Below are 24,625 nucleotides of genomic sequence, written 5' to 3'. Positions count from 1 at the left end.
CAAAATGCAAATGCAACGTTGGAAAAAAGGCTGAGATTTTTTAGAAATGTCTTTGTTCTGAAATGTGTTTTTTTTTTTAAGTGTCAGCAATTTCTATTTTTGTTTTCCTTACAGCACTGGGAGGTGTTCAAAAAAGTAACCGAAGTTTTCATTTTAGTTCCTGCACTACTTGGTCTCAAAGGGAACTTGGAAATGACATTGGCATCTAGATTATCCACTGCAGTAAGTTTTTTCCTGCCTCAAAGTATGTATGTTACCTATGCTGTTTCCATCTGTTATGGAGAACCTGTATCAGGAAACATTTTTTTCCCTGTCTGTTTGATACATTTCTAGACCTTGGGGCTATGCTAAGTATTTCTGCTTGATAGGACACCCGGAGTGTCCTCTGGGTTGTCTGATCTGAAAATGACAGGCCCTCCTTATCCCGAGAAGCAGTCATGTACAGCAATATGCGTGCGTTATGTTTTCAGAACTGGTGGATCACCTCGATAGAACTAAACCCAAGAGGCTTTTTGGCAGGAGAAGAGAGTAAAGAAGAGGTCTTGAACAACAAAAGTGGCAGCCTTTAAGGGAGAAGGAGGTTATTGGGATGAGAATTAAAAGGTGGCTTTAGTTTCATTGTGTTGGAAAATGAACTTTGTTCTGATAAATATAGTTAAGCATACAAGCATTATGCAACTTGGTAACTTCGCAGAAAAGTGGAAATTTTGGCTGGCTTACCTCAAAAAGAAAATATTTCTAAAAGCAACATTCACACGCATTATCCAGCATTCTTTTCTATTCAAATAATAAATTAAACATTAGTTTTGAAATAGGCCATAGTGTAGGGAATATGGTTAAAAAAGGAATATGCTGCAAATTAAATGTTGTTTAATTTGATCACGTTACCATTAAAACTGAATAAAGGTGAGTTCACTCTTTCTTAAAACAAAAAAAGGTTTTTATTGATTTCAGAGGGAGGAAGGGAGAGGGGGAGATAGAAACCTCAAGGATGAGAGAGGGAGAGATCAAAACATCAATGATTGATCAGCTGCCTCCTGCATAAACCACACTGGTCGGGTTGAATTTACTGTTTTTTAATTTGAACTTTAGTTGTTTTGGCATCTGTATTTTATATTAGGTATTTTCCTCAAACGTCTGGTCATGTCTGTTTGTGTGTTCATATTTAAGAGAGAATTCCAAAGCTGATTAGGAGTGTAGTATATCAGTCGTAGCCTTCACTGCAGAGTTGATCTAGTTGGGCCTTTCTTTCTTTTTTTTAGTGTTGAATAATTCAAATAATTTTATTTTCTAAATCCAACTTTCGTACAAAAGCAAAACACGAATGTGCAGACTCACGCTTACATGACAACCAAATTATGAGTTATTTGTACAGAAAACGTTATATCTAACTGATCAGAAAATATGCTAATGTTCTTCTTTTTAAAGAAGACCGACACGTTGATAATTTACTTGTCAGGTTCCATTAACATTGTCCTACCCTTGACTTTCTTTTTAATTTCTTTTTTATTTTTCAGTTTTAACTATGTAGCAGTTATTAATTTATCTTTTAAAAATGGTTTTGCCAGGCATACGATACTAAAACAGTCCGTTGTTAAAACAGAGTACTCAATCTCTTATAGCATATACATTCTTTGGGAATGAGCACTATTCTAATGATACTTAGTTGTCTGGTTCCTCCTCCAATTTTTTTTTTTTTATTGTCTAAAGTTTTACATATGTCTTCTTTTACCCCAATCGCCCCCCCGCCCCAAGCCATTCCCACCCCGGACAGGCCCCCACCTCCCCAGTGTCTGTGCCCATTGGTTATGCTAATATGCATGCACACAAGTCCTTTGGTAGTTTGGCCTTTCTTTGGGGAGGCAGGGTGACATTGCTGCCTTCCATAGGTCAAGGATTGTGTCACTGATCATAAGATATTTGAGTCATAAACTGAAGGAATTATTCAGTTCTCCAAGCAATTAAGACACCACAGACTTGATGCATAATCCGTGTTTTCTTAGCTTGTTGCCATGAGCCACTACCTTTTCCAGGTACTACTCATTTGTTAACTTTTATTTTTTGAGGCTCTTTGAGATGGAGATGTTCCAGGCAGTGCCAAAGGTCAGAGGCAGGACTGTTGTTGATATGTTAGACCCATGGTTCTCAACGTGTGGTCCTCTGATCAACAGTGTCAGCTACTTGTTAGAAATGAAAATTCTTGGTCTCACTCCAAAGCTGCGGTGTCAGAAATGATGGGTGTTTGGTTCAGCAGCCTGTGTTTTAACAGGCTTTCCAGACGGTTCTGATGCACATCAAAAATCTGAGAACCACTGTGTTAGATGCACAGCACAGATCGAGGGGATAAGTCACAGGGGATGAGATTACCTTATCCGCCCTTGCAAGGACTTGGTTCTTGTGTGAAATGGGAAGCCGCTGGAAGATTTTGAACAGAGGAATGATGTGATCTGATAGATATTTTTAACGGATTATTTTGACTGTTGTGTTGAGTCAGGACGACAGGGGGCCAAGGACTGAAAGCAGGCAGGCAAATTGAGATCATGTTGGCTTGGATCAGCGGTTGTAGCGAGACATGTTGGAAACCAGAACTCATTTTCAGAGAGAGGTGACAGAATTGCCTGGTGAATTAGCTAAAAGACCAGGAGTAGCCACTTGAAATTTTTTCTGGATTTGAGAGGAGTAAAGTAAACATATTAGTCAATGGAAAACCAGTCACTTGTGGCATCAAACTATGTTAACATGGTATAATCCTCTAGTGTATGGTGTTTTACTTGCTTAGAGAATGGTCTCGTTTGCTAGGCAGAGGACTACAATTCTTAAAGAATGCTAGAGCGTCATTGTCAGCTGTTTTGATACTCTGTCCACCGTTAGAGCAACTCCAGGTTAATGACTTCCTGAGACCTTGTTTGGAGGTTCTAGCAGGGGAGGGCAGCTACTCGAACACCCTTGACTGAAGACAGATCCTCTCCTCTTGAGGGAAGGTCGTCCTCTTTGAGCGCGTAGCTTCTGGAGGCAGCATCTGGATTGGTGACGGAGGAAGGGGACACCCGCTGAGCCAGCCAGATGAGCCGAATCAACCCTGGCAATCAGTGGGGTGACAGATGTCGCGGCCAGGTCACCCTCACATCCCAGATTAATGGCTTCTTCATAGAAAAGTCCCCGAAGTCTCACCTCCTATGGACTCTTCCCTGCCAGTTCTCTACTTGAAATTTTTATTACCCTCAACTTTGAGACCCCACACTCCCCTCATTCTCCCAACTCTTTCATTGCTGCTTCTCAAGTCTACTTTTTTGGTCTCTTTTTCTTTGCTCATCCTCTTGATTTGAGATTTTCTTAAGGTTTTAGTACTCTGTTCTACGTGTTCCCTGTCAGTAATTTCATGTAATCCAACACTGCTTGCACGTGGCTCAGCCCCGTGTCTCCAGTCTGTTTCCTGACCTCCAGAGCTGAATTTTCGAAGGTCTGCACCACTCACTACATTCAAAAGTAAACTCATGACTTTCTGTTACTCCAACCATTCCCTTTTACCTATATTTCTTATCAGTTCACTAACATTGCCAATCACCTCATGCCTCCCCTCTCCAGCTGGACTGTCAGTTCTTACAATGAAATCCCTCTTCCCTTTCTCTTACACCCCACCTGCCACAACCTTAACTTAGTTGCCTGTTGTGTAATAGAGATTGCTGTAGCTGATTCCTAATTGTACTCCCTGAGGGAAGAGTAATTATTTTTTAAACTTAAAACGAGCACTGTTTGAAAATCAGCCTTTTCAACTTTGTGCAAAAAATCTTTAAAAAATTTTACAGTTTTCCAATGTAGTTTTAATTTTTACTTGTTAAAGGAGTAAAAGCCATTATAGCTTTAAAAGGCCAATCTATGATTATTTTGATCTTTTTTTTCATTTTAAGGGTCTTTTCTCATTTTTATGATTATCTGCAGGAGAATCAGGATAAATGAGCGTGTAAGATTATAAGGAAGGCCTCAGGAAAGCATAACGATAGCGAACTTAAAACATAAGATATCAGATATAGTCTATTACCTCAATCTGTTGAAGGTTAGTTGTTCTTAAAACTTGTTACTTTATAATATACCAAAAAGGTGCGGGTTTCATCCCTGGTCAGGGCAAGTACAGTAGGCCACCAATCAATTGATGTTTGTTTGTTTGTTTCTTTCTTTCTCTCTCTCTCTCTCCCTCTCTCTCCCCCCTCCCCCCTTCTCACTTTAAAACCAATAAAAACATATTCTCAGGTGAGGCTTAAAAAATATTAACTTGAGTAATTTTTTCTGGATTTTTATCTTTTCAACAGTAGATATTTATTATAGAAGATATTATTATAGATACATAAAAGTAGTATGTAATTGGAAAGTAATCCAAGTACAGTGGTTCTACCTACAAATTGTTGGGTGCTGTTACCTGAGGTCTGAAATTTCCTGCTTCTGAATGCTAGATATAAATGAGTCAAAATGGTATACATTGTCCTAAAAATAGTATTTTTTAAAAAGCCTGTGAAACTATTTCCTAGAAGCAAATTGCCTAACACAATTTGATAAGCACTTTCCCACTATAGCCAAAATTGACTTCTGTTGCCTTAAACCTCTTCTCAGAGAACTCTTGATTTCTGAAATTATTTTATAACATTCTACCTTTTTAATACATTAATTTAAAACCATATTTTTAAGATATATTTTTATTGATTTCAGAGAGCAAGGGAGAGAGAGATAGAAACATCAATGATGAGAGAGAATCATTGATTGGCTGCCTCCTGCAGGCCGCCTACTGGGAATCGAGCCCACACCCCAGGCATGTGCCCTTGGCCGGAATCGAACCCGGGACCTTTCAGTCCGCAGGCCCATGCTCTGTCCACTGAGCCAAACCAGCCAGGGCTTAAAAATATTTTTGAGTCTTTGCTATATGACAAGCGCTGTGTGTGCTAGGGAATCAGCAACAAACAAAATGATCCTGCTCTCATTGAGCTTACATTTCAGTGGAGGGATATGAAGAAGTTGGCAGAGCCTCTGTCCCTAATAATGTTAAGTTAGACTTGCAATTCAAATTGTAAAACTTCTAAAATAAAGAAAAACTAAAGCTCCCAATAATGGTATTAATAGTTTAGATTTCCAGGCTTAGAAAAGAAGTATACAAATTAAGACAGAATGAATAATTATTCCAGAACACTGAGAAATATTAATATTTGCATTTGCTGGATACTTTGAGATTGCAGTCCAGAGTGAGTTTAGACAACAGGATCTGTTTTCTAGATTGATACAGGAAAGATTGGTGTAGCACATAACCGAATGGTCTGAAGCCAGTTTGACCATAGTTAAAGCTACCCATAAGTATGTAATACCCTTGTATATTTTCCACTTTACCCTTTCACCTATCTTCTATGACCAAGCAGATAATAATTGAAACCTGGCTCCGTATAGTATTTTTAATAACGATTGCTCATTGTTTTCCAAAATGCTGCATTAGAAAAACTTGTCAGATTTGCATATACATTTTATGACTCCTAAGTGGTTGATAAGAATGATTTGGCTTATAGCATAATTAAATATGTGAATAATAATATTTTTTGGAGTGCATTCTTCCATTTAGCAGAAAGATATATAAACTTTAATAGTGAGACATATGATCAAAATTCATATGGAACTGAATGATTTTTTTTATTATTAACAGTGTTAGTCATGACTCAAATATAAATTATGTCCCTATGAATGATTTGTTTATATCTGGATTTTTTGGTCAATAATTCTTCAAATCACATTAGTTTCATGATGTGAAATTATATGCTAGCAACTGAAAATTATGTACTTACATTGGGCCTACATACACAAAATTTGGCATGTTAGGATGCACTTGATGGTGTTTGTTGTAAAATAACATCACTGGGAAGGTGGGTAGTACTAGCTAGTCCACTTGTGAGCTAGTAATTAAGCTAAAAAAATTTCTGAAACATCTCAGGCAAGCTGAATGTGAGATGTAAGAATAGTAGCTAACTAAGAATTATATTTAAAGTGCAATGTGATCTCAGATTTACAAAAGATTTGTCTTTGGCTTTAAGACTTACTGTGCTGTTTAAATAGAATAGAGAGCATATAGCTTATTCAGTGATACCTGAAAATATCCACCTTAACAGGTAAATATTGGGAAGATGGATTCACCCATTGAAAAGTGGAATCTGATAATTGGCAACTTGGCTTTAAAACAGGTAAGTGACACACACATTTATTTATAGATCTTGGGTTTACAGATCTTGGTTGTTACCTGTAAGAATGAAATAAATTTTAGTTAAGTCTACCATTTAATTGTTCAGGGGACCCCAAGTGATAATTTACGACTGCAAAAAAGGGATAGAATAAATGAATATCAATGATTTTGAAAGTTTCCTTTCTCTAGAAATTATGTACTTCTAAATATGAAAAACATACAATATAAAAATATAAATATACAAAATATTTTCTGTCCTAAGTGTATAAGAGAGCCAGAGTTTGAGTTTAATATCTGTACAAATATAGGATGTCCCAAAACTATATATATGTTTTTAAAAATATGTTTATTGATTTCAGAGAGGAAGGGAGAGGGAGAGGGATATTGAAACATCAATTATGAGAGAGAATCATTGATTGGCTGCCCCCTGCATGCCCCCTACTGGGGATTGAGCCTACCACTCAGCCATGTGCCCTGACCAGGAATCACACTGTGAGCTCCTGGTTCATAGATTGACACTCAACCACTGAACCACACTGGCCGGGTAGGAACTAAAGTTTGTATATCATTAATCATGATGGTGATTACATGTAAGGCTATTGTTTAAGGTCCACCAACCAAAGCTCTTTAAGAGCAGGGAATAAATCTGATTTGACCACTGTGGTAGCCCAACACCAACCATAGTGCCTGGTACATAATAGACGCTAAATTAGTAGTTGTTGAATGAATGAATTTGAATAATTTGCCACAAGAGTAAGTGGTGTAGCGAGGAGTCAAACTCTCATCTCTGGATTATAAAATCCAGTCTCTTGCCAACACTGCCTCTGGCGTCAGGCTTCACTTTGGTGGGCTGTGTACTTTTCAGCCCTAAAGTCGCTATTTTCTTGGATGATCTGTGGATTGCATCATGAAAGTCACTTGAGATGCTTGTTAAAAACAGATCCCTGGACCCTCTTCCATACCCGGGCAGCTTGAGAACCCACCGCCTTAGAGGATATTAAAACTAAAATATAGTAGCTTCTCTAAAAGGCAGCTCAGTTACTAATAGCCATACTTTCCTCTGACTTCTCATATGCACATTTATGTACTCAGGCTTACAGGTGTGTTTGTGAAATGAATAATTCCATTGAATTTTATGAAAAAATTTTTTTTTAGGTTCAAGCAACAGTCGTCGGTTTTCTAGCAGCCGTGGCGGCAGTTATATTGGGCTGGATCCCAGAGGGGAAATACTACCTTGATCACTCCATACTGTTGTGCTCTAGCAGCGTAGCAACTGCCTTCATTGCCTCTCTTCTGCAGGGTAAGTACATTTACAGGCGCCCGCTCGTAGTCTTTTACTTCCATTTCCCAATATCCTGCCTGTTTTTGTTTAAATGGTATGTGTTCATAATAAAAAAAAAATCAGAAAGTTGTCCACAAACTTTAAAAATGCCTTATTTCAGATATATTTATAGTTATTATATGTAAACCTGAGTGCAGAACAGGCTTTTGGATTGTCTCCTGGCCGTAGGTACCCTGGGACAGTTGTCAAACAAGATCAGGAGCATAGCCGAGTTACTCATTTGTTTCTGTTAAGTTAACTTAATTGAGAAACTTCTTTCCGGAAAATCATGCTGAGGATTTTTCTGGCTTCTCAGTTGAGTAACAAGGATTCCAAGAATCCTGAGTTCCAAAGGCAGTCTCTCTGTTGAAATTTTTTCAAGTTTTCAGATTTCAAAGAAAACTCTGCACTATCTCTGTGGCAATACAAATATAACCGTAAGCTTAACATAGCAGATTGTTGGCTGTTGAACTTGAGAGAGCCAGAAGTTGTAAAAAACTAACTACATGAGAAATGTTCAGTTGGGATATTATTTTTAAAATAGTTATTAATTAATATGAACTTCACATTGGATAACTAGATTATTTATGGACTGATAGTCATAAAGACTTGGTTCTTTTTATTTTATAATCATCATCTTTTCACCCTTATATAACCAACAAGGTTCAAAAGAAGATTCTCTTGCTAGGTGATCATATAATGAAGCTAACTTTTTGGCTAGGTTCTTTCCCAGAACTTAAGAGAATTTAATTATAATTAAGACTTGACTTCTTGCCCAGCCGGTGTGACTCAGTTGGTTGAGCATCATGGCCCACACACCAGGAGGCCACTGCTTTGATTCCCAGTCAGCGCACGAGCCTGGGTTGTGGGCTCAATGCCTAGTAGGGGGCATGTTGTTCAATGTTTCTCTCAGTGATGTTTCTATCTCTCTTTCCCCCTCTCCACCCTCCTTCCTCTGAAATCAATAAAAATCTATTAAAAAAGACTTCTAAAATATTTTCAAACATTTTGTTTTAGTACTTAATTGTATCAGGAGTAGTTTCTGGTCTATACAGTCATGCACTGCTTACTGATGTTTCAGTCAGTGATGGGCCACATATACAGCAGTGGTCCCATAAGATTATCATGGAGCGGAAAAATTCCTATCGCCAAGTGATGTCATGGTCATTGTAATGTTTTAGCACAACGCATGTCTGTGATGATCCTGAAGTAAACAAACCTACTGTGCTGCCAATCATATGTGTAACTATACTATTAGCACAGCCTGGCTAGTGTGGCTCAGTGGTTGAGTGTCAACCTATGAACCTGAAGGTCATGGTTTGATTCCCAGTCAGGGCACATGCCCAGATTGCAGGCTTGATCCCCACTAGGGGGCATGCAGGAGGCAGCCGATCAATGATATTCTCTCTCATCATTGATGTTTCTATCTCTCTCTCCCTCTGCCTACCTCTCTGAAATCAATAAAAATATATTAAAAAAAATAAAAGTGTAGCACATACAATTATGTCCAGTACATAATACTTGATAATGATAATAGATGATTATGTTACTGGTTTATGTATTTACTGTATTATTTATCATTATTTTAGAGTTTACTCTTTCTACTTATAAAAAATTACTGTAAAAAATATGATGTGTTTCTTGGGCAGCAATCTCATACATCTAATGTTTACCATGTTTCAACTGAATCATTTTCTCTTGTGCTTGATTTAATCTTGTGTTGTGTTGTACAGTAACATGATGTATAGGCTTGTAGGCTAGGAGTAATAGGCTATACCATACAGCCTCGGTGTGCAGTAGGCTATAGCATCTAGGTTTGTACACATACATTCTGTATGATGTTCGCACAATGACGAAATTGCCTAACAATGCATTTCTCAGAATGTATCCCTGTCGTTAAGTGGTGTATGACTGTATAGAAATACTAGAATTGGGTGGCATCAACACTGACCAAAGGAGAGTGAAGTTAAGCTATTAGAAAATGTATTTCTGGTTAAAGAAATGTTAAAGCATTAGCATTCTATTTAGGCTCATTTGCTTCTGTTTTCTTTCTAATTTTGTTTTATTTAGATAGAATTATTAAAAAATTTCAGTCTAGCACATGCATGTACTGCCTAGAATTTTCAAAACCATAAAAATTCCAATTTTAAAAATACATGTTCAGTGCTTCTTACTTTGAACAATATATGTTCTAATTTTATGATAACTTGACCTTTATAACCCAATTAATATATGTAGGACAGATACTATTAACCACCTTTTGTAGGTGAGAAAACTGACTCAAGTAAGTTGACTTGTCTAATTTCATCAGCCTGTTCACAGAAAAAGCAGAATTAAAACCTATTTGATGACTCCCAGCTCTTTCCATTGGTCCAAATGACAAAATATTTTTTTTTCAGCTGAAATTATATAGATGGCATTCTGTAATAGAACTTTCCATATAGATATTTAAATGTGCTGATTTTGAAAAAAATTCTGCACGATCACATCTTGGTTGATTATTGCATAATACATTTAAAAACTTTTTCTGTTGTTGCTTTTTTTGTTCTTCATTGGTATTATGGGAAAGGTTAAGTCCATAGATTGAAAAAGCCTCCAGAATATAAGATATGAGACATTATTTTGAAGCAAGACAGCAATTCTACTTTTTAAAAAAATTTTCTTTATTGATTAAAGTATTATGTATGTGTCCTTATCCCCCATCCCCCCCTACCCCCCAGTAATTCTACTCTTAACAATTTTGACTTTATGGGATAGTAGACAAAACAGTGGACTAGAGTTACTTACAACCTCTGTGACCTTAGGCAAGAATGTAAACCGTACTCTCAGTTGTATTGCCTATAACACGAGTTTGCTAGAAGAAATTCATTTAGAGTCATTTCGAATCTTAAAATGCCATGAGATCCTGTTGTTTTTTATAGCCATATCAAGGCTTCCATATTGGTTTTTATTAGCACATAAGTAAACTAATCTTAAATTGCCTCCAGTGCATCCTTTGAATGAGTGTGTTGGCATGAGAAAATCTATACAATTAGGTGTGGATATAAACGTTATCATTTTTCTCCCATTTCTATGATTCAGGAAGATAAGGACTTAAAAGTGTACGTACGCAGTCACATTTTCAGCTTCTGTTCTTTAGTTATAGGTTCATAACTTTGGACACATTATAGACACAAACTTTGGATTGCAAGAGTATTCCATACAAAGACAGCTTCTGGCCTCATGTTCAAAATTCAATTGCTTCCTTCCTCTTAACATTTCAATACCTTCAAATAATAAAAGGAAGCAAGTATTCCTGGCTTCCGCTATGTAAACAAATCTGTTTTTACTGGTTTTCTTCCCCAGTTGCTATGCCTATAAATATGACTTAGCTTTCTTTGATATTTTCATGCATTATTTGAGGGTTAAAATAAAATGTGTGTGTTTGATACATACAAGTACATTACATCTAAAACATACAAGTTACTAAATTTGAAACTTTAGCTTTAACTTTATTTTACTGGAGGTTTTCAGGTGTCTCAATGCAACATTGACCTTCTCGAATCTTCCATGATTCCCCACTTGGAATTCCTTTAAAGGCATTTTGCCAGAGCACTAGTGTCAAATGTTTTGTTTGTGTTAGTCAGCTTGTTTAAGCAGTCTAACTGAAATTCATAGGCTGTTTGACTAGCCTGTGTATTTTGTATGTAGGGGAATTGATTGTTTTTAAAATCATAGCAGAAAAGTAATGAATGTTCTTTCTTCTAGGAATAATCATGGTTGGGGTTATCGTTGGTTCAAAGAAGACTGGTATAAATCCTGATAATGTTGCCACACCCATCGCTGCTAGTTTTGGTGACCTTATAACGCTTGCCATATTGGCTTGGATAAGCCAGGGTTTGTACTCCTGTCTTGGTAAGTTGACTTGACACTAAATATAATGTGTTAATCAGAGTCTCTTTAAATAAATATTGTTATAGCAATGCCATGAATCTGTGGTGGCCTTCATGTTAGAACTGTGGTTGAGACTGATTAGAACAATAACTGCTATTTGTTGTACATGTACTATGTGTTCTCATATATTTTTTCTTACATACTTGTTTTCTTATAGAGTTTAAAACTCTATATTATCATTTTTAATTTCAGATGAGAAAATTGAGGCTCATGCAGGTTATGTATGTTACCCACTACTGGTAGGAAGATTGAACACAGTTCTGTCTATTCTGTGACCTCTGCCCTTTCCTCTAAATGGGTAGCCAGCGGAGTCAACGTACAGTGTTCTGATACGTGCATTGTACTGCTGTCCCAGAACACAGGCTTATGGTGGTGCTTGAAACCTAGTGATTTTTCCCCAATCAGAAACCAGCTTGGCAATTAACTAAAAGAAAAAAAATCACCATGAAAATTAACCTGAATACTCTGTGAAGTTGGAGTCATCTTATATATGTATTTCTGATAACAGTGATAGAGTAGTTATAGAATCTAATGACTTGTTTACTGAGATTTATACTCTGGGACTGCTACCAATATAAATGAATATGATTCGTAAGAATCGATTTAGTGCTAAAAATTGGTTGTGGTTCATTTTTTTTTAGATGCCAAATTTTAAAAAATTAAAACAGAAACCCACAGTAATACAAGGGGGGGGGGGCGGGGAGGGAGATAGTTTATAAGCCAAATCAGGAGCATTTATTCACATATCCTCATATATTTTCATGGAGACTTCACAGATTTATGCTTTACTTTAGAGTAAGTCTAATAAAGTACATGTGGTTTGAAGAAGAGTCTCAGATACATGTTTTTGAACTGAAGGAAGGGCTTGAGCATAACAAAGGCAGGAATTATCTACTATTTTCAGAGACATCAAGGGAGGCTTCATTTAGTATATAAAATTACCCGAATTCTGTAATGAGCAGCATACAAATAATGCTTCGTAAGAGTTGATGCGTATGTTCAAGGAATAGTCTTCTCATTTAGAAGATTATATATTTCTACCTAGAATAAGGACACCAAACGATTAATGATCTAAATGTAAGGTCTCGTTCCCGTAGGTCTTGGGTTGTTTTGTTGTTGTGGAATGAACAAGGAATGATATAAATTCAAGTATACTCAGGGGAATCCTCAATACCTTTCTCTCCCAGTCAGTTTAAAATGTAGAAAATGAGAGTTATGTTTTTAAAGGGATTATTTGCTCTAATTTATATTCTTGGGTGACAGTTGGTCATACTTTTGTCCTCTAAACTATCATACAGTTTAGAAATCGATGCTGAAGTTGGGGCTTGAAATATTGGCTGATGGCTAGTATTAGAGAATGTGACTTCATGTTGTGCTCCTACCGTGTTAAACTTACTCACCCACTCACAGCTAGGCAGCTGGATGGCCTGTAGTCCTCACCCCACAGGAACAGGCTGTTAATGGTTGGTGAAGGGAGACTGTCATTTCTGGGCTGAATCCCAAAAGGGAAAGGTGTGAGTTAGGCATGCTTAGTGCCGGCTTCCTAAGTCTTACTAATTAGATAAGACTCCCCACTCTGAGGAAGAGATAAGAGGGAAGAAGGGAGGGGTAGAAAAGAGTAAAGGGTTTCTTTCTAATATTATTAAGAGGACAGAAATTCTATGGGTCTGGCCAGGAACATTGAGGATGGAGTTGGGGATGCGATGGAGGGATGGTAATGGTTTGGGGATGGGTTCCCTTACATACATAAAAAAGAAAGGTATATTGTTTGCAGACTTGGCTACTTAATTACCATGCAGTCATTTTAACACATTTCTCAGCTGCTTAGTTAAAGCCACAGTGGTGGTAAAGTAAGAAAAAAGAATACCTTTGAAAAATGTCATCGTAATAGATGATAATGTCATCATAATAGATGATACAGACCTAAGTATGAGATTCCAGAAGACAGATCAACTTTAGAGGAGAATAATGTATGCTGACTTTTCAAATTTTATTTTCTAAAATTATGCAAGTGATAAACACTCCTTATGAACAACTTAATCATAATCTATTGTCATCTGAAGCTTCAGTTTTTGAGTGTTATATATGATACATTAGTAGTTTAACTGAATCAAGAAATAAAGCAAAGTGGAATGATACCATCAGAGACCATAATTTTGAAAAATAATTTTATTATTAAATATTGCTTAGACTTTTTAGGCCTTGTCTTCTGCAAGTTGGCTCAAAATAATTCAAGCTAAATTAATTAAAATCAGATCTTTTATATTTCACCTGTATAATTTATTTCCCTAAAAAAGATATATTTTTTAACTAGAGGCCCGGTGCACGAATTTGTGCACAGGTGGGGTCCCTCGGCCTGGCCAGCGATCAGGGCTGATTGGGGTCATCTTGCCCAGTCCTGGGGAAGGGACTGCAGGAGGTTGGCTGGCCAGCAGGAGGGACCTCAGGAGGTTGGCTGGCTTGGGGGACGGACCACAAGAGGTTGACCGGCCGCGGGAGGTTGCCTGTGGGAGCACACTGACCACCAGAGGGCAGCTCCTGCATTGAGTGTCTGCCCCCTGGTGGTCAGTGCACATAATAGCGACCGGTCGACCAGTAGTTCAGTCAATCGATCATAACAGTCACTTAGGTTTTTATATATATAGATGGGCTACTGTAGTGATGTGATTTATAAGAAATAGATGTTTGGTCATTCAGGTGCTCAGAATATATTTCTCATATATATTTAGCCTTTGTCCAAGGTTCCTGACTCACAGCCTCCCCAAACTGTTGGGATTTTCTGAGTGATAAGAGCAATGGGAGCATCTTCTGTCAGAGTATTTTGTCATAATATCTTGTCCTCAATTCCTGAAGTTGCTTCAGAGCCAAAAAGTGAAACAGGTGTCTTGTTACTCCTAACAAGCCCCTTTTCATCACGCCTGGGTGTATGTTAATGAGGTGACTTTTGGAAAGCACCTAAGGATGGGGCCGGTTGGTTGCTGGGGGAATCACCCAGAGTAGAGGGATGGATCTTTCAGTCCCATCTCTGATGTCTGGGGAGGATAGAGAGGCTGGAGGTGGGATCACTCACCAGTCACCAATGTTTTACTCACTCATGCATATTTAATGAGACCTTCATAACACCCCAAAAGGGTGGGGCTCAGAGAGCTTCGGGGTTGGTGAACACATAGAGATTTGGGAAGAATTTTGTATTCAGAGAGGGCATGGAAGCTTTGGGCTTTCCCCCATACATTGCCCTATGCATCTCTTCCATCTGGCTGTTTCTGAGTTATATCCTTTTATTATTTTTATTCTTTTACTAGAGGCCTGGTGCACGGATTGTGCACCAGTGGGGTCCCTCGGCCTGGCCTGTGGGGATCAGGCCGAAACTGGCCTGGTGCACGGATTCATCCAGGGCATGTCCGGCCCATCTCGCCCAGCCCTGGTCAGGGCCGGCAGGCTGGGGAGGGACTGCAGGAGGTTGGCCAGCCAGGGAAGGGCCGTGGGAGGGCTCCAGGGCATGTCTGGCCCATCTCAGCCAGCCCCCAGCAACAAGCTATCCTACCGATTGGAGCGCCTGCCCCCTGGTGGTCAGTGCATGTCATAGCAACTGGTCCAACTATCGAACAAACGGTTGGACACTTAGCATATTGGGCTGTTATTATATAGGACTAGAGGCCTGATGCACGAAATTTGTGCAAGAGTAGGCCTTCCTTCCCCCGGCTGCCGGCACTGGCTTCCCTTTGGCACCTGGGACCCAGGCTTCCCTCCGGTCCCAGCTTTGTCCAGAATGACGTCTGGTCTAATTAGCATATTACCCTTTTATTATTATAGATAATAAGCTGGTAATTTAGTAAGTAAAATGTTCCTCGGAATTTTGTGAGCCACTCTAGCAAATTAATCAAATCCAAGGAGGGCGTCGTGGGAACCTCTGATTTATAGCCATTCAATCAGAAGCACAGGTGACAACCTGGACTTGGACTGGCATCTGAAGGTGTGTGTGTGTGTGTGTGTGTGTTGGGTGTGTGTGTGGGGGGGGGGGGTCTTGTAGGAAGGGCTGAACCCTTAACCTGTGTATTCTGATATTATATCTTCCTGTAGATAGTGTCAGAATTGAGTTGAATGGTAGGACACTCAACTGGTGTCTGAGAATTGCTTGGTGGTGTGGGAACCCCCACATCCCAGAATGGAATTGGTACAAGAACCATAGCTACTGATGGATTCTATAGTTGATTATTAATAAAGGTTTTTCTGAAGTGTCAGTGTTTGAATTTCTGAAGTATCTGCATTGTGAGCACTAGGGGGCCTCATAAGATAGCAGTTGTCAGCCTGGAATGCTTGGTATCCTGAACATTTAAGTTCCAAGACCCCGTGCATCCTGCTGAGATGTCCAGTTCTTAGTAACAACATTTAATTCCTGAATTCTGTTAAACACTTAGCAGTCTTTAGAGGCAAAAAGAGGATTTCATGGCAGCTTTAAGTTTTAAATAGAGGCCATATAGTATATGGCTCTCAAAGTACTGGACATGGAGAAAAGTCTCACTTAGAATTTTGGATATTCAGAAATGACTTGGAACAGCTCCCCTCATGTGCTCTTAGCTTTGGTACACTGTACTAAGACTCGCTGAACATTCATTCAGTGTGCTTGCCTTTCTTTTAGTTCTAATACAGTTTGCTGATTTCTGATACCTGAAATGAACATAGGTCCCCCACCCCCCTTCTTACCTTTCCAGTTGGTTGGGGGGAGGGAGGGGGAGGCAGGGGCAAAACAAGCCCAAGAGCTTTGTTTACTTCTATTGACTCTATTCTTTGCAGTCACCCTGCGTAAGTCTTCATTGCTCAATGAACAGATTTCAAGTTGCAGCCTGGCATTTAGGCCTCCTGGAGCTGTAGAAACTGACCTTCTCAAGGTTTGGCTTGCTCCTCCCTTTCTTGGGTCCGTTACTCCAGCCAAACTCAGCCATCTTCTGATTCTCATACAAGCTGTGGTTTTTCTCTCTTCTTTCCTATATCATTCCCCTGCCCTCCGGGAAGGCTACACAGAACCTGTATTTTCCAGTCCTTTTCTCCATTGACTTCCCCTTGCACTTTATTGATACTTCTCTTAAGACATTCTTTTTTAAAAAAAAAATGTTTTATTGATTTTTTACAGAGAGGAAGGGAGAGGGATAGAGAGTTAGAAACATCAATGAGAGAGAAACATCGATCAGCTGCCTCCTGCACACCCCCTACTGGGGATGTGCCCGCAACCAAGGTACATGCCCTTGACCAGAATCGAACCTGGGACCCTTGAGTCCGCAGGCCGACGCTCTATCCCAGGGGTCCTCAAACTACGGCCCGCGGGCCACATGCAAATACAAATATTGTATTTGTTCCCGTTTGTTTTTTTACTTCAAAATAAGATATGTGCAGTGTGCATAGGAATTTGTTCATAGTTTTTTTTTAAACTATAGTCTGGCCCTCCAACGGTCTGAGGGACAGTGAACTGGCCCCCTGTTTAAGAAGTTTGAGGACTCCTGCTCTATCCACTAAGCCAAACCAGTTAGGGCTTAAGACATTCTTTACACTTGGGCAGTCATTAGCTTTGTGTGTAAATGTCATTATGAGGGTATAAGCTTAAGGATAAATCTGTTTTTATTTTTGTAGCGCCCCATAGTGGTTGTTAAGCAAATTGCACTCCACCAAATGCTTTATTTTTTGAAAGCTACCAAATTAATGTGAGGAGAGGTTATTCAGGAAGTGGTAGATGCATGGAAAATAGAAGACAGTTATATTTGTCTGATTTGTCATAGTATATGTTCAATACATATTATAACAAAAATGATCCTTTTGATGAGGACCTAGGGGTGTATTGGTAGGGTATCTTGCCTTAGCAGGGAGTTTCTAGAGATTAGTATCACTGTAGACAAATTAAAATAGCAACATATGGCTAGAAAAGATCTATTTCAAGTGCAAATAGGCATTTATTATTCACATAGTAATCTTTCAACATGTAATAATCTTCAAATGCTATTAAAAAGATCTAAAGTCGATTGTTGTCTTTTCTTTCTTTTTGTTTGCATTATTTTAAGATAATTTTAAAAACTCTTTCAATTATTTTAACTGCATGGCTATGTAATTCTCTTATGTATGTGATTTTTAAAAAAATTTGAATATTATCTGCTTTTCTCTTTTTGAGCAAGTTCTGAGAGGCAAAATGTTGACTTCTCATTCTTCAAGGTTATCTTAAAAAAGATGGCTTAGCCCTGACCAGTTTGGCTCAGTAGATAGAGCGTTGGCCTGCAGACTGAAAGGTCCCAGGTTCGATTCCGGTGAAGGGCATGTACCTTGGTTGTGGGCACATCCCCAGTAGGGGGTGTGCAGGAGGCAGCTGATCAATGTTTCTCTCTCATCGATGTTTCTAACTCTCTATCCCTCTCCCTTCCTCTCTGTAAAAAATCAATAAAATATATTTTTTTAAAAAGATGGCTTAGTCGAAGCTGTAAGAGCAGTAACAATCAGCCTCAGGTTGTTGCTTCAGTGCTATGGACACTAGCAAGGATGCCACCGGGTTATTTACACGACATTTTAGAATGTCTCTGCCTTAATGTGGTGATGTAAGTAGAATCTAAATTTATTGTGCGTGTCACTCTTCTTCAGAGTTTTTTAAAAAATGTATATTTTTATTGATTTCAGAGAGGAAAGGAGAGGGAGAGAGAGAGATAGAAACATCAATTACAAGAGAGAACCATTGATCGGCTGCCTCCTACACGCCCCCTACTGGGGATCGAGCCTGCAACCCGGGCATGTGCCCTTGAGTGGAATCTAACCCAGGACCCTTCAGTCCACAGGCTGATGCTCTATCCACTGAGCCAAACCAGGTTGGGCATTCAGAAGTTTTTAGGACTGCGCCATCTTAGTTTAGAGTGATTCCTAGAAGGTCCATTTAGTGAGAAAATTCTGATGGTTATTTATAAAGGGCATTTAAAAAATTGTTTGCATCTTACAATGCCCATTGCTTTTCGCTTACACAGAAACAGCTAACATACAAAGGTGTCACTCATACTAGTAGCAGTTACATATTTCAGAAGAATTCAGGGTGGGAAGAATGAATGCCATTAATGAATTTTTATAACAGTAGTTGCAAAATGCCACCGGCAATCTAATAAACGGTGAAATCAGTGGATCAAAAAGATGGCGGTTATGTTGGGCAGTTAAGTGGAATCCTAGGAATCTGAACCACTTTAGCTGTATTAATCCTTCTCTTTAGTTTACATATAGCAGGGAATCAGTAGTAAAACACACAGGTATTAAGTAGGCTTAACATTCCACTGAGTTTTACTTTTCCACCTGTATTTGTTTCCTGTTGCCGCTATAACAAATATCACACACCTTGTTTCTGGAGGTCAGAGTCCAAAATGAGTTCTGCAGGGCTAGAGGCAGAGTGTCAGCAGGGCTGGTTCCTTCTGGAGGTTTCGGGGGGGAGGGGGGGAACCTTCTCCTTACCTCCCCCATCTTCCAGGAGCTGCCAGCATTCCTTGGCTTATAATCGCATCGCTCCATCCCGGCTTCTGTGGTTACATTGCTTTCTCTTCTGTAGTCAAATCTCCTTCTACTTCTCACCTATCAGTACTCCTGTGATCACATTTACGGTTCACCCAAGTAATTCAGGATAACCTCCCCGTTTCAGAATCCTTGACGTTGGAAGGATTTTGCTGTATAAAGTAACATTAAAAATTTGGGGTTTATTTTATGGTGCGGATGTCTTTGAGGGCCCTTACGCAGCCTACCACAGTACCCAGAAATGAATACCAAATGTTATTTCGATTAGGGAAATTTAAATAGATATTTATTTAGGAGGAAGACATTCTTTTAGATTTTGATATCAATGCAGAAGTTCATGGTTAGCTTTTAAAGAAAGTTTTATAGGCGTTTATTTGAGCCAAGTTTTTAAAAATATATATATATTATTCATTTTTTTTACAGAGAGGAAGGGAGAGGGATAGAGAGTTAGAAACATCGGTGAGAGAGAAACATGGATCAGCTGCCTCCTGCACACCTCCTACTGGGGATGTGCCCGCAACCAAGGTACATGCCCTTGTCTGGAATCGAACCCGGGACCCTTCAGTCCACAGACCGATGCTCTATCTACTGAGCCAAACCGGTTAGGGCTGAGCCAAGTTTTTGAGGACATGCCCAGAAGCAAGATCTTAAATAATTGAGAAGATGCTCTGGAGAGTGGCATTTTGAATTCCTTTTATGCATTTAGAATCAAAGGACAGAAACATAAGGAAGGTACATGAAATCCCTTGGTGGTAGATTAAGGAGGCAGGAGAAAGCAAAGTGGGGAAATCTCTAGAATTGGATAATGGTTGGCTTTTTTTTTTTTTTTTTAATCCTTACCTGAGGAGTGAGGATATTTTTTTCCATTGATTTATTTTTAGAGAGAGTGGAAGGGAGGGGGCAGGGGAAGACAGAGGGAAAGAGAGAAGCTTCAGGGTGCAGGCTAACACTCTAATGACTGAGCAGCGCTGGCCAGGGCAATGGTTGGCTTTGAACTGACCCTTTTCTCTTACTGATTGTGCCATTAGTGGTTTTCTAAAAGTAATTCTTCAATTTTGTGACACCTATAAGACACCAGTATATCCTAAAAAGAGGACTATTTTAGCACTTCCTTTTATCTATACTTGTAATTTTTCCCTAGCTATCAGAATTGGATTAGAAATTACCCAAGGAAAAGGAAGGAGAATCCTATGTAATTATACATATGATCTAATTTGATGGGAATGGGTGTGTTAGATTTGTTAGGAAATTGAAATAGAACACATTTACAGTAAATCAGTTACTTTTATTTTATCATGGTTTTCCCACTTTTTTTTTTTAGTGTTTAAAAAATTTTTATTTGGAGATAATTTCAAATGTATAAAATAGTTGCAAAAATAAAAAGAGTACAAAAAAGCACCTCTATATTCTGAATCCTGACTCAACTAATTTTAACGTTTTTACCCCATTTGCTTTCTCTTTTTTTCTTTCTTTTTCTCAATGTTACGTATGTACAAATGTATATACTGTACATTTATCTTTTATGACTTTGGCAATTTTGAAAAATGTAGTCTCCCCTCCTTTTTAAAAAATAATTGTTGGAATTAAAAAAAATAGGTGGCAATTTATTTTTTTATTTTAAATTGATTTTTAGAGAGAGAGAGGAAGGGAGGAGAAGAGAGAAACACTGATGTGAGAGCAAAAACACTGATCAACTGCCCCCTGCATACCCACTCCCTGAGATCCAGCCCACAACCCAGGCATGTGCCCTGACTGGGAATTGAACCAGCAACCTTTTGGTGCATGAGATGATACTCAACTAACTGAGTCACACTGGCCAGGGCTATTGTTGGAATTTTTAAAAAAATGTGATGATAATTCAGATACCATACAGTTCGCCTTTTAAAAGTGTGCAATTTGGTGGTTTTGTACATTCATCAGACTGTGCAGCCTATTGTCTAATTCCAGGACATTTTTATCACTGCAAAAAGAAACCTTTAGCAGTCACTCCCATTGTATCCTTCCCCCATTCCCTGGCATCAGCATCTACTTTCTGTCTCTGTGGATTTGCCTATTTTAGACATTTCAGTAAATGGAACCATACAATATGTGACCTTTAATGTCTGGCTGTTTTTTCAAAGTAGAATGTTTTTAAGGTTCATCTGTGTTGTACCACGAATCAGTTCTGAGTGATATCCCATTGTATGGATTCACATCATTCCATTGTATGAATATAGCACATTTTGCTTATCATCCATTCATCATTTGATGGCCATTTGAACTGCTTCTACTTTTTGGCTCTTATGAATGTGCTGCTATGAACATTCTTGTACACTTTTGCACGACCATATATTTTTAGTTCTCTTGACACATATGACAGAAAGTCATGATAACTCTGGTTAAGTTTTTGAGGAACTTCACTCATTATTTTTAGTTTCATTCTGAGAAATTTTTTCTTCTCTTTGAAAATTCAGGGCAGTGATTCAGGGATTGGGATGGGTGTTTTTTTGTTTTTTTTTCCACTTCAGATGACCTTCCAGAGATTTAATGTTGAGAATAACTTAAAAGCCTGGCATGGTGCTCCTCTATTGACCTGAAAATGAAATACTAAGATGATCTGACCTAGCAAAATAGTTCTTTTCAATTGTGTTTAATGGATTTTAATGCTTTTCGTTTCTGTTTAACCCTATAAAGAGATTGTTGGCAACCTTGCTTGTTTCAGGAGATAAGAATGCTTCCTAATTAGGATTTTTTTAGTCCTTATCCAGTGGTTTAAAAAGGAGAACTGGGAATCCATTCAATACAGGTTTTTTTCATTTTTTAAAAATCATAGAGAAAAAAATGAAACTATATGTAGGGTTAGTCAAAGTCCCTTAAATGGAAGAAAATCTTTCAATGAATTTTGTGAGTATAATTATTTTGAAGATGTGATGGAAGATCAGATAAAGCCACAAGAATAAAGTTGTTTGGATATTATTTTAATATCTATAGTAAGGTGTTCTTTCCTGATAGAAAAGAGTTTGAATATCTTTAGGCATAGGTGAGAAGCTCTGTAAATATGTTAGGAAGATGAAGAAATACAAAATTCAGTGAAAGATAATATGAATAGGGTTGAAGAATTTTGTGAGATGTCAGGAAAATTTAGTAACATTTAACTTAAATCTAAGGCTACAAGGACTATGAGATCAATTGTCTTTAAGTTATAAAGTCTCTCCTATACAAAGTAAGTATTAGAGTCACTGAGAAGAATCCAGAATGCCCTGTCTGATAACAATCTCTGATAATAATAAAACCTCCATCAGTTAAAATGATATAACCAAAATGTCCTGGAATGATGTAACTGTTTCAAGAAGAGACAGGCAATTTTCTAAACTTAGGGAGATTTAAAAATAAAAATATTTGAGAATTCGACTCATGTGTTTAATGGTTTTATGCTAATGAAGCAGTACATATTTTTGTGTGTGTGCACTTGTTAACTTAGCCCTTTGGAGTAACATGTCAGTCTTCTAATTCCATTTTTAAATTCATAATTAAGTAATTGACCTATTTTTGTGGTTTTTATATCAAAATCTTACCAAATGTGTGTGTGTGTGTGTGTGTGTGTGTGTGTATATATATATATATATATATATATATATATGAGTATTTATGAAAATTTAAGGCTCACTATTTGTACGTTTAATTTATTAGCTTTATAAAGATTAGTATAAGTACTTGGATACTTTTATGAGACTGGTGACATGTCTAACGGAAGTAGGATGTCTCAGTGTATTTAACGAAGCTTGTAAATGCTACCAAATATTATCCCAAACTCTTAAAAGCAATCTTTGGTTGGATGCTTGACATTGTGAATGTAATATTGTTACATGCTCGATTTTTTTCTTTGCAAAGTATTGGACTTTGTTCTTGTGGACTGTTGTTTATGGATTAGCTTGAGCCTCACAAGGCTTGGTTCTGAGTTTGACTGGGGAGAAGCTACAGCACACCTGACACTAGGGCTAGCTTTGCTACCCTTCTTGGGTCTCCTGAATGTTCTGAGTGTTCAAAGAGGCCTCTCCTCTAAAGGGGGGTACGTCTTGAGTGACAAATCCCCAGTTATTCTTGGCCTAGCCTTGTGGAGTTCACATTAAGGCTTGATAGTCAGTTCTCAAGCTCTTTCTCTGATAGCTTCCTCTTTCCCAGTTTTCTATCCTATAAACTCTTAAGCCTCAGTTTGTTATTAAATAGAAATGACATACATATCTTATAACATAGAAACCCACACCTGAAACCTATATGTGTATGTTGACCAATGTCACCCCAATAAATTTAATAGAAAAAAAAGAATGACAGTGTTCTCCTCATACTTGTGAGGGCAATTAAACGAGTCGATGAATATAAAGCATTTCCCACAATGCTTGGTTAATAGTAGGAGCCAAATAAATGTTGGCTTTTTTACTCTTGTTGTTTTAATTATTATTTTATTATTATTATTGCTGTTCCCATCCTATTATTATTATTGCTCTTCCCATCCTATTATTGCTAGGTCACATGGGTATTTCAATAAATGTTTGCTGAATTAATGTATTAGTTTTCAGTTACATTAATATTTTTATCTTATCTACAGTTTTATTTTAAATATATTTTTATTGATTTCAGAGAAAAGAATGTAGAGGGAGAGAAAGAGAAAAGTATCAATGATGAGAGAGAATCATTGATCAGCTGCCTCTTGTGCGCCCCACACTGGGGACTGAGCCTGCTACTCAGGCATGTACCCTGACCGGGAGTCGAACCGTGAACTCCTAGTTCATAGGTGGTTGCTCGATCACTGAGCCATTTGGGCTGGGCACCTTACCTACAGTTTTAAAGTTGTTTGAAATTTGTAGAAAATAAATAGCCTGTGAATATGTTTGATAACATATCTTCTGGTAAATTTTTAATATTCACTACATGGTTAGAACAGATACTGAAATGCTGTCTCTTTTTCAATTTTAGAGAATTATTACTACATTTCTCCGTTGGTTGGTATCTTTTTCTTGGCTCTAACTCCTATCTGGATTATAGTAGCAGCCAAACATCCAGCCACCAGGACAGTGCTCCACTCGGGCTGGGAGCCTGTCATAACAGCTATGGTTATAAGTAGGTTAGTATTAAATGTGTGTGTGTGTGTGTGTGTGTGTGTGTGTGTGTGTGTGCGAGCGTGCAGTCTATGTGCCTGTATCTATGTGTACATTAAAACAAATCGATTGCCTGTTTTATTTCTTGGGTCAATTATATTATGTATATTGGGTCAATTCTTTATTATCCAAAGTGATAATGGATATATGTGATAGAAATTACAGAAATCAGTAGATATAGAGAACCTCATTTGGCTACCAGTTGTAAACTTCTCTCCAACCAAATCTTTACCAGATTGCTGAGTGAAATTTAGTGGTGTTTGTATGTGTGTGTTTGTATGTGTGGGTGTGTTTTTTTTTGTGTGTGTTGTAACCTGACAAGAACATTACTTGTTTTTCATAGTAAATTGCTCAGATAGGTATCAGAAAGCCTTAGAAATGTGTATGCCATTCAACTATTTCTACCTCTAGGCCTCTGACAGGACTTAAGGATATAATTAAGGATATATGCAACAGACTTAGTTCCAGGGACCCTAATCACCGTGGAATTTTTAACGAAAGAAAGAG

General features: G+C 38.1%; 1 protein-coding gene across 2 annotated transcripts in view; it reads left to right on the top strand.

Annotated features, from left to right (window-relative positions):
- The window catches only part of SLC41A2 (solute carrier family 41 member 2), a 79,488-nt gene that overhangs the window by 29,515 nt on the left and 25,348 nt on the right, over positions 1-24,625 (top strand). For both annotated transcript variants that reach the window (XM_081082916.1, XM_081082917.1), the window contains exons 3-7: positions 115-222; positions 6,138-6,209; positions 7,364-7,508; positions 11,277-11,423; positions 23,937-24,084. In XM_081082916.1, the coding sequence (XP_080939042.1) occupies positions 115-222; positions 6,138-6,209; positions 7,364-7,508; positions 11,277-11,423; positions 23,937-24,084 (620 nt within the window). The remainder of the gene's footprint in view (positions 1-114; positions 223-6,137; positions 6,210-7,363; positions 7,509-11,276; positions 11,424-23,936; positions 24,085-24,625) is intronic.

Source organism: Myotis nattereri, assembly GCF_964212035.1.
Source record: "Myotis nattereri genome assembly, chromosome: 2".
In the NCBI taxonomy this organism is placed as follows: domain Eukaryota; kingdom Metazoa; phylum Chordata; class Mammalia; order Chiroptera; family Vespertilionidae; genus Myotis; species Myotis nattereri.
The sequence above is the reverse complement of the archived record's forward strand: the minus strand, read 5'-3'. Positions and strand labels throughout refer to the sequence as shown.